We start from the raw sequence: 10,972 nt of genomic DNA, 5'->3' as shown, positions 1-10,972 counted from the left end.
TCTGAACGAACTATCAGTTCAGAGAAAAACCTAAAATAAATGTTCCCGCCATATATGTCAATGCCCCTTGGATGAGTCCTGTCTCCTCCATGCTTCAGAGATGAGTCCAGCGTTCTCTGACTCTTGGAGTGCAGCCATGCCCACAAACGAATAAGATACACCCTCTACGATTGCTCATCTCCACCTCTCCTCTTCCAAGTCTCGCAGCTGTGCAGTATACATTATATGATCAGTAGTAGTGTTGATCACGAATATTCTAATTGCGAATATCGACACTTCGTAATCGCGAATATTCTAGATTTTTTTTTTTCATCAGGGAATGAGGTGACTGGTTCTGCACATGTGCGGGGTTTGGGACGTGAGTTCGGGAGGAGGGTAGGATCTTTAGATTCTGTCACTCTTATAACGGGAGGTGGGGTTAGGAATGGGAAGTGAGGAGGTAAGCATTTAATTTACATAACTTAAAAAAAGCGAAAGTGGACTGTAAAAGAAGTACTTGGAGGTGTTTAAAAAAATAAATAGGATGATTAAGGTGGGGGAGAACTATTTCAGGATGCCGATGATTGTTATGGTTAAAAACCAGTGACAGGTTCCCTTTAAAAGGGTGGTCTGGTTTACAAAACTCAGTTTTAGTACTGAGTAGACCCTTATTTTGAATCCATATCTATTAGTTAGATTGGAGGGCTACAAAGAGTGTCTGGCTCTCTGGAGGACCCAACAACCAACCCTTGTATTATGCAAAAAGAATGTTGATTTCAATGAGAGCCATTGAATGCTTAATTTCTCCTGTGGTGGCGCTGCAGGGATTGTCTTCACATAAAAAAAGTGATCTCTGGGGGTGCTGCGATCAGTTTAATGACTCAGGTCCCTTCTAACAAAAAGGGACAGGCCTTTAACTAATTATAATACTTATCTTAACCTTAGTTCTACATCAGACTGACAAAAATTGTTACTGTATACTTTTTTTTTAGAAAGCTAGGGGAAATTGCTTAGTTGCTTATTTACCTATATTTCAATATTTATTTTCTGTATTCAATTTACCTGAGTATTTTGGCCATAAGGTGAATTCCCTTTCATATCAAAGAAAAAGCAAAAATGTTGAGTAATAGAACGGAATATTAGAGGCAAACGGAAGCACAAAAACCACAAAATACTAGTACAAATTTTAATACATATTTAAATAAATATTTCCATCATTAATATTAATATTTACACATATCCTCAAAAAAAGGACAAAGGTCTTGCCAGACAACTGACATTTGTACAGTGTTTCAAAAATAATAACATTATTACTTTTATCACTATTTTTTACAACTGATTTCTACCTCTGGGATGCAGTCTGTTTTACCACCATTTAGTTGCAAGTCTTCAGGTTGTCATTTTCTATGTGTCAAACAAAAACATGATTTGTCCTCGTTTGCAGAAATAGTGACATCAGTATAAAAAATGTATCACAAAAAAAGTTTAAAGTATTCATTGTTTCCATAAAGGAAACTGAATAGGTGAAAAAAGCAGCTCTTAGTCAAGAAAACATATGTTAAAATCAATTATTCCGTAAAGGATGTCAAAGAAACAAAAAAAAACAAAAAAAACACGAAACACAGAAGGTCAAGTTCCTTCTTCAGTCTTCTTGCACCTGTCTTGTTTGTCTGTCTTGGGTTTTTGGTTAAGTGTTTTCATCAGTAAGTAGCACTTTTGGTCCCAGGTTTGTCCTCTTCTAAAATATTTTTTTCTAAGTATTAAAAAAATTCTAAGATCTATAGGAAGAGCCCACTTTTTTGTAAGTCCATTTTCTTTTTTTTTTCTTAAAAAAAAGTCTTGTAAGAATAAAAAAATAAATCATCTGTAAAAACAAAAAATATATATGTATATTTATATATAAAACAACTAGTTCATGTTTTATTTTATATTAGAATAGAGTAGTCTATATTTAAAGTCTGTAGAATGTGGAATGGACTTTGATCCAGTTCCTACCGAGAACTTGAATATCGAGTTCTTTTACTCCTCCTATTAAAAGGGTAATTAATAAATTCAAAACGTTTATGAGGTTCAGTGGTGTGGTGACCCTTTGGCATCCTCTTCATAAAGTGAACCTCCCGTTGGTGCTGTCTTGTCTTCGATCCTTTTCTTGGTCGTCCTCTCCGGGTAAAGGCCATATACCACCCTTCGTACTTGGCATTTTGCAATGCTGTGTAGTTGTTTTCCAAGACAATTTCGCTGAAGACGCAATCTTTTCCTCTTCCATTTGTCTAAAAAATAAAAATAATAAATATGAGATACATATAATAAAAAATAAACAAGTCCAAAATTACAATAAATCCATGTACAGACAGCAGCCAGTTGCCATTGTACTATCCATCAAACTCAAACTAGCTTTTCCCTAATTTGTAATGCTTGGCATCACACAAAGCACACACATATATATATATTTATTTTATATACAATTGGTCCTGTAATTAGACGTGACATATTTTATGGCTGACTGACTTAGGGTATGACTCACAGCAAATAGAATTAAATCACAGAATTGATTAGAGAAGATCAATCTTTAAAGTAATGTACTGTAATGTAACTTTTTCTATGGTAGCCCTTTGTTCTTGCGCTTTATGTAGAGCCAGTGTATATTTATAATTAAAAATGCCAATCTTTGTAAAAATTGCATTATGTAATTTCTAAATACTGGTATAGTTTTAAAAAAGTATTAGAATGTGGCTTTCCTACAGGTAGATGTTGCCCACCAAAGTTATTGATATTCCATTGCCAGCCCTACCAGCTTTCTTTGTCTTGGTTGATGAATTGTAAACATATTCATAACTCAATGACATATATCCATAGTTCATTAATCCATAGATGTTGTACAGGTCCATATGTATCTTCATAGATCATGGTTTACTCATTGAGCATGTTTTACAGTTCTAGAAATCTCACCGGCACGGTCACACCAGTTCTAATGGATTATTATTTTGCGAATTCAAGGACATAGCCTAAGGTTCTTAAGGCTCTGATATATAAAGCCATAACATCAAAATCCAGCGTGAGTTCATACTCTATAGTATGTAAAAACACCATAAAATTAAATAATTCAGTTGTAGAGAGAGTGAAGTCTGTCTACTGTAGTCAAGTCATTGACTAGTGGTGCGATATATCAAGGAACTGCCACACCACCCACTAATAGCACTTCTCTTATATGGCCTCCTAGATAAGGAAGTTCAGCTGCCATACCTGCCTCTTTGTCTTGTGTTACTAGAAGCTTCTTTAGCAAGAAGAGAATGAATACATATGCCTTATAAACCCATGGTGGCCAATCAGAAACCAGTTTTTGGCAGTTCCTTACCAACAGAATTTTTTGGTTAGTTGCTAGAAAAGAGAGAAGCGATTCTCTTTGAACCAACAGTTGACCGGCTCAAAACAAATGTTCTACAATGACTCTCAATACCCAAGATGCAAGGGGAGAATGGGCGGTAATGACATACAGGCTGCTCATATGAGCTGCAGCCGTGTAACACTGTAACTGCCAGGAAGTCATTGTCAGTTACTGAAGTGGATAAAGGTTGGGAAAAACATTTCTATAGCAGGTATGCACAGGCAGTGGGCGTATTAACTTTGATCAGCCCCGAGTCCCCTCACCCCACATAATAACACTGAATACAAGGAATGAAAATCCTCATTGTAGCAGACATCTTTAGAACCAATAATGGCTTGAAAGTGAAGTTTTAAAAAGACCCCTTGGAACGGTTTCTGGGTGTTAAAGAACAACCATGTCTAATGTGAAGATTTCAGGGCTTAGTGATGAGGCAGCCTGAACTTTGTGTCTTAACATTCCAAATACTTGTAGCATGTAATTGTACATAATAGCAAAGCAATTTGGCTATTTGTTAAATAAGATATATGGAATTTGAAACACCCCTTTTTCCCCCCTTTCAGCTTTTATTCCTTTTGACTCTTTTATCTCGTCTTTGTTACTCTTTTCCTTTCCCAATTCTCTTGCGCCTTTTGATCAAAAATTGTATTCACAATCTACCGTGCATTTTTCCCTTGTCTTTTTTTAATCAGCACCTTCCCCGTGCCTCTTGACTGCAATATTCGCCCCCGATGGCCTCCTTTTATCTTTAAATTCATTTTCAAAGCTTTCCACCCCAGTGGGAATAGGATAACACTTTGTCGTGATGTAAAATCCAACTCACCTTGCCAACCAACTTTCCCTTCTTGTTCATGCAGATGTAATAACCCGTCTCGGCTCCTTTAATACGGACTCTGCTTCCGAACGTGTCTGTTTCCACAATCAATTTGGCTGCAAGGACAAAAGGAAGGAATGAAATATCTGTGATTCTGGTTGGGGTGCACAGGGAAGTTTTTCTCTTTTTTTTTCCCCACGAGACAGTACAAGACGATTTAAAGAATGATTTATGTACCAATGGATTAACCTCTAGGAACATATTAGCTTTTAATACATAATGTAAGGTCATAGGTATCCGATATGTTCCTTTTTATCATTTAGTAAAAAGACAGGTAAAGCAACATTTGTGCTAAAACTATAAGCCATCCTGGCAGATAACAGAAAGTCAACCATTCTGGAGGACCCTCCACTTACATGAACACCTCCAGTCTCCAAAATATTTGACCACACATGTATCCAGTTGGTCTCCATCAAGTGTTACTTTCCCAGATTTTACTGGTTTATTGTGTGCAATGCGTTTGAGGCCCAGAGAATAGAAAATGCCCTTTAATTTGCTTGCTTAGAGCCATATTGATTTACTTTCACAATTTTTAACGGAGACATTGATTGTGGTTCAGACTGACTATGCAAATTTTGGGTCGATGCAGTAAAAAAAAAGTCTCTTTCTACTGCTGTCGTAGACGTTATGATCTTAGAATGATATGCAACTGTGCAAGCAATTGTGATGCTAATACTGTCTCGAATAGGCGGTTTTATATAGTTAGCTTTCTGTAAATCCTCCTCTGCAAATTTTTTCAAAAAATTCTAATTAAATTCTACAATGCATGGTGGAGCTGATGATCACTTTAACATTTTGCATCTACCCACACAATAATTGAATAGAGGCTGTAGACTAGTTTAGCCCTACTTTCACCCTGAAGGTAAATACATGTAGATGTACAAAATTCAACCCATCAAATACTGTCATCAAACACTATCAAGTATAAAGCCCGATAAAGCCTCCCACTAAATGGAGGTTGCATTCAATATAGGAGCTATGAGGATGGACAGGGAGCTTCAAGAGAGTTTTATTTAGTAGGGGGCATGGAGGAAAATCAATTTGAGATCCAGTAAAAGGCTTACAGACTATTGATTTATAGCTATGTCTGGCTTATGTATTGTGGTATCGACAAGAAAATGATGTTGCAAAAAATTCTGTAAAGCAGTGAGTATGGTTGCCGCTGTGCGGAGCTATTGCAACAGCCAAAAATGAACCAAAACTCTGACTCAATACAGATATTTCTATAATGGTTTACTATAGTTTTACATTTGTAGACCCACAAAAATATTTCTATATAGGGTCAATGTATTCTGCATTACTCTACAGACAATTCATTCTATGCCCACCTTTGTTCCCAGTGGGGTTTAAGATGCAATTTCCCTATTCTCTAAATATATATACACTTAGCCCAAATAACCAGGAGGCTGGTCTTCTTGGACCACCCTCATACAAACAAGGGTTAAGATTGCCCCTTGAAAATGTTGCCTTGACCAGATTGAGCCCAAGTAGCCATCCATACAGAACATCCCATGGCTTGAGGCTCATGATTGTACCGTTAACCCCAACATGAATTTTTTCTTTTGATTTGAAAAATTATTATTATTATTTTTTTCTTAAAGGGGCTTAAGATTGTCGGGGATGTGTTTTTGGAAAGCTTAGCATATTCATTTTTATCCTTTTGCATTAGTGACAGCTTTATCCCAGTAAAATTATGTTTCAAGCTGAAACTTTGAAGGAAAGTAGCTACGTAGATGCAGAAAAAATGCAGTGAGACACATTTGATCCCAAAACTGCGCTGAGAAGAGGAGAAAGTATTCAGGAAATGTTAAAAAAGGTGAAAGTAAGAAGAGTTTTAATGGCTCTTCCAGACATTAGGGGTCTCTCTGGAGATTCATATAGAACAATCTTGAACCTCTTTTTAACGTTTACAGACTACAACTTTCTTAAACCTTTACATCTGAGAAAATGCTTGTTCTTTTTCTGTTTTATATCATACTTCATAACCTCCTCTTAGTGTTTGTGTATATATTTATTATAGAGATATTTTTTTTGTTTCCTTGTTTTCCGCCCCCGCCCCCCATCTTGAAATATCCTCCTTGAATTGAAATGTTCTGCTTTTTGTCTAAATTACATCTTATTTTATGAATCAATTTTGCTGTGGGAAACGTCTGTATACAGACTACCCCCCTTCTCTACCAGACTGTCTATGTCCACTTTGTCTGGCCCCGAATTTGCTTTGCAGAACAATTTTGTTCCCCTTGGTAATAATTTGTCTATAGATAAAAAAAATAAAAAAAATCATCCTTCTGGTTTTCATATCCATAGCCAAGTTTATGTTCTTAACAGAATCTCTGAATTCCTTTATTCTGCTCAACCTTACAAATGTTAAAGATTTTTATATTTACAAGTGCAAACCTTTTCTTTGGATTCAGAGATTTACAAATAACAAAAACATAGGAACCGCCAAGCTTACTTCAAAGGTTGGAATTTAATTGTCTATTTAATTTACGACTTGGATGGACAAAATTGGAGGGCTAACACTAACAGCTGCTTGCCCCTGACTCTTCCCACCTGAAGTTACAGGCCTGATCACCTGACCCTGTAGTTCGGGCCTATGAATGTGTTAGAAAGCATAATGAAAATACTACATTAAAAACTATATATAAAATGAGCATTGTTATTTAGTAGTATTATTATTTATAACATGATATTATTTATTAGATTTATATGTGTTCCCTTTATACATGTCATAGTATTAATGAACCCTTTAGAATACAATACCAAAATGGACTGATATGGGTAAACTAAATTTGGAGCACTGTGTTACGGAATAATTTGGCTCTATACTAATAACTAAAATGCCGCCCCCCCCCTCCTCCCGATATCACAAGCAACCACGTATTATATAAGACCACATGGCCAACAGCTTAGCTTTGAGGTCGTGTCATGTCCTTTACGTCAGTTGATCAGAATTGGTATCCCAGATTGTCTGTATGACCCTAGGCAAGTTATATGATCTCTTAAGTCAGACACCAAATTTAGATATTGCACACTTTATGGGGCACTGACTCATAATAACGGAAAAAAAAACTTTCGTCGGTGACATGGTCGATTGTAAAGAGCCGTGATCCTTTCGTAGTATTATAAATAGCGGCATAATGAGTATTATTAGCACGATATGAAAAATTCATAAATGCACCTGCAGATGTAGCAGTGCTGGATGCGTCATTTAACTCTTCGGGGTTACTTTGTCAATGACAAGCTCAGCACTGCTAGATCTGTGCGATACCATTAAGGACCTCTTCTTTTACATGTTACCATTAAAACACTAGCGTGCGTGTTACGTTAAAAACACAAAAACTAGACTGTATAGCTTGTGTTAGACTCGTACATGACCTGCAATGCTATATTCAGCACACACATAGTAAAATTTCACCCAGACGAGCTCTTACCATGTGGATCCCCGTCCTCGGCCATTGCGTTGATTTTCTTGTTGTCCAGCACTTGCACATGCTTCCCACTGGTGCGGCTGTATAACTGGTAGGTCCTGATGAGCCTTCTGCTCAGCTGATCTGTCACCAGGCTCTGCTCCCTCACATGCTGTGTAAAATTAGGTGGGGACTGAACAGTTACCTTTAGGAAATACATAAAACAAGCTATTATATATTTTTTTTATCTTAGTACAACTAGATGAAGCCCGGGTGCACTGTGTAATGTCTTGTAAGATAATCTGTGCAGGGCATTAACATAGGGTGAAGTTATATACTGGTACATTAAAAAAAAATGCTCTATAATTATAAAAACTTCGTAAAAATCTCAAATGCCTTAGCATTCACAATATAGCTGGGTAGAATGGTCAAAACCTATCAATTAGACCATGTAATATAAAAATTGTAGGGATATAAGGGGCAAGGCTGAATTTATCATTTAGGTCCTGTTAAAATAACTGCAGACCTATGTAAAACCTGATAAATCACGTATATTACAGTACATCCTAAATGACTCTCCGCTCTGCTACCTATGGAAGTGAAAGTGTATGTTTAATGAAATAACTAAGTATAATTAACCCTATCTCTGGCACCTATATCATTTTATACATGAGGATATATGTCTATCTACTCTCAATACATTAGCTGGCGATTGTCACCTATACAAATAAACTATATATTTATATTAGCAGCATTTTCATAAAACCCTACAGCTATGGGGTTTATCTCACTAATGCGTAGAAACCACGCTGACTACTGTGACAAATTTGGCAGATTGCTAAGCAAACCATCCTACTGGAGATTTATGATCCCTTTGGCTATGGAAAAAAAAAAGAAGAAGAGACGCTCCAATAGAAAGGATGGCTCTTGTCTTTGACATTTATAAAGATGTATACTCAACAAATGTGAGGGAGATTCGGCTTTACTTCTATGGGTGACAAGGGAGCTCTTAGCGAAATCCCCATATCAAATCAAAGATTTTTGACTTCTGCACAAAAAGCCATACCTCACAAAGTGGAGAGGATGCATCCCGCCTGTTTAAGCTTTTCCTATCTCTTAAGTGCACTTAATAAGGACAATATGTTCGGAATTGGCTGCCAGCAACACGGGGACGTATCATGGCATGCAGCTTATAAGCCCCCCTCTACCCATATCTGATGCCACCTTTATTCCTGCAAAAGCTGGAAACCAATTCTATAGATAGAGAGGTCTTGGGCCTTTTACAGGAGGAACACATGCATTTACAATCTAGGGGGAAAGTATCTGAGCCCCCTTTCAGTTCTAGTTCTCCCTGTGACCTTGAAACATGCTGTCAACCAATTATTAATAAATAGGATTAAGGGTGACATTGCAGTTATTTAGCTAATGTGTAATGCTGCAATACCCTCATGTGTCCTGTGATATGTACTATTTAATCTATGCTCTCAGGCAGGTAGATGCTTAGCAATAAATTGCTTTTGCACCTAGCCTTGCAGGTCATGTGATGAGGTCTATTAAATGTATCACACACTGTATCTCTGTCTTATGATGTAAACAAACACTACTTATGACATAACATTGTATCATAAGGTTATAATAGGATTCTTACCTGAGCTTGTAAACAGATGACAAACAAGTGCATCAGCCTGGGGGAGAAAATACAGAGACATGGAGTTTAGAAGGGTTGGTGTGAGGATGAGCTGGTGAAGTGAGACATAGGTTTAATGCAGTTTATATAGAACAGAATGTATAGATGATATAGGATACAGGCAGTGTGTACTTACAGGTATCCAAGCATTGATGTCACATAGAGCATGATGAACTCCTGGTTGTACAGAGCAGGATATTCCCTGGGATTGTGCTGCCTGGCAAGGGAAGGTCCTCAGCGGTAACGCAGGCAGCTGGTGGTGGGAGAAGAAGAAGGTGCAGTGCCGCTGCAAAGTCCTAGGAGCTCCAGCAGATTCCTCCGCCCATCTCCCTTGTCTAGGATGCCGGGGGAGAGCAAAGGGGATCAGAGCCGAGGCAGGCACTGCAGATTCACCAGGCAAAATGTACAGCAAAACCAGCCCAGAAAATAGCTCAGCTTCAAAGCCACCAGCAATAGTCCAAGATCCAGCAAAAAAATGAAAAAAAAAATAAAATAAAATAAGCCCAGAACAAGCTCTCCAAGAAGTTCCTGCTGTTACTAGGGAAGAAACACAGTTTGGTTCCAAGAAGGAGATGACAAATGTCCAAGTCTTCTCAAGGGTGGCCTCTTGCAGATGGGGACCTCAGAGGGGATGTCCCAAGCTGTAGAGATGTTGGAAGATCTGGGGCTGTCAGGTTCAGCCACTCACTGTGAAGGTCTCAGCATACTAAAGCCAAAAACTCTGAAGAACTGAGGAAAGAAAAAAAAAAAAGCTTCTTGGGAGGATCATATTTTTTTTCCCCTCTTCTCTGAAGAAAATGACGTTGTGTTGGATAGAAGGCAGCTCTTGTTGTGTGTGAGATGATTAAAGTGTCTGATGAGTGAAGCACAGATCAGACCATGTAGAAGAAACCTGGCTGTGGAAGTTGTGGTTTTGGGAACCTCCTGATGGACTGACTGTGAGTGTGTGAGCGTGTAAATGTGTGTGTGTGTTGGCTGGTGTCTCATTGAGCACTAAGTGTAATGATTGCAGGCAATCTGCTCTTGTCCCTCCTCTTGTCCTGAGCTCTCCAATGTCAAACCTCCCTTCTCATCTATCCTGGGTTAAATGTGGGAGGATGGACCCAGGAGAACCAGCCCCTTGGCTATCTGTAGCGTTACAGGATGCCCTCAGTGATTACACATAAATTATGTAAGTCATTTAAAATCCCACCAATGACCATATTGCAGCTTCTGGAGGAGCAAGTGCCCAGGGATTGCAAAAAATATATATAAAAAAAATCTTACAAGTAATTATTATGTAACACTGTGTGCACAGTACATGCAGATAGACCTCCAGATAGAGTGTGCTGCTGGGTGGGCTACAAGTGCCAGCAACTCCTACCTCCACATTTATCATCCATTAGTTATTTCAGATCTACATAGGAGGGCTATGCTTGTGCTGCAGAAGAACCAAAAGTGTCAGCATCCCCTGCAATGCCCTTCTACTACCCTGGCCAAATTCACACTGGTATAAACCCGCATATTAGGGCACTGGAGGGACTACAAGTTCCAGGGGTATTGAGCTTCAACTTCTGAAAGGAAATCTGGCATAAAGTTGTATGGTGGGACTACAAGCGCCAGCATCTCCTTCTGCCAATATACACACTGGTACAAAGTCG

The 10,972-nt window shown here is 38.2% G+C and overlaps 1 protein-coding gene across 2 annotated transcripts; it reads right to left on the bottom strand.

The window, feature by feature from the left end:
- Nucleotides 1-1,943: 1,943 nt before the first annotated feature.
- On the bottom strand, nucleotides 1,944-10,229 carry FGF8 (fibroblast growth factor 8). Of its 2 annotated transcripts, none has more exons than XM_044268827.1 (5): nucleotides 9,469-10,229; nucleotides 9,294-9,330; nucleotides 7,670-7,850; nucleotides 4,185-4,291; nucleotides 1,944-2,249 (listed from the first exon to the last, which is right to left on the bottom strand). In XM_044268827.1, the coding sequence occupies exons 1-5, from the start codon at nucleotides 9,498-9,500 to the stop codon at nucleotides 1,971-1,973; spliced, it is 636 nt and encodes a 211-aa protein (XP_044124762.1). In that variant the 5' UTR covers nucleotides 9,501-10,229; the 3' UTR covers nucleotides 1,944-1,970. The 2 variants fall into 2 exon arrangements, with proteins under 2 accessions (XP_044124762.1, XP_044124834.1); XM_044268899.1 differs by having other exon boundaries at nucleotides 7,670-7,817.
- Nucleotides 10,230-10,972: the final 743 nt, after the last annotated feature.

The sequence above is a fragment of the Bufo gargarizans genome, chromosome 1 (genome assembly GCF_014858855.1).
Source record: "Bufo gargarizans isolate SCDJY-AF-19 chromosome 1, ASM1485885v1, whole genome shotgun sequence".
Taxonomy (NCBI): Eukaryota; Metazoa; Chordata; class Amphibia; order Anura; family Bufonidae; genus Bufo; species Bufo gargarizans.
Note: the sequence above shows the minus strand (reverse complement) of the source record. Positions and strands in the feature narration are given on the sequence as shown.

Coding starts and splice junctions, on each gene's coding strand:
- FGF8 (XM_044268827.1), bottom strand. CDS start 9,500: ATGCTCTATGTGACATCAATGCTTGGATACCT. Junction 9,331..9,468: donor ACATCAATGCTTGGATACCT/GTAAGTACACAC, acceptor TTTCTCCCCCAG/GCTGATGCACTTGTTTGTCA. Junction 7,851..9,293: donor TCATCTGTTTACAAGCTCAG/GTAAGAATCCTA, acceptor TATTTCCTAAAG/GTAACTGTTCAGTCCCCACC.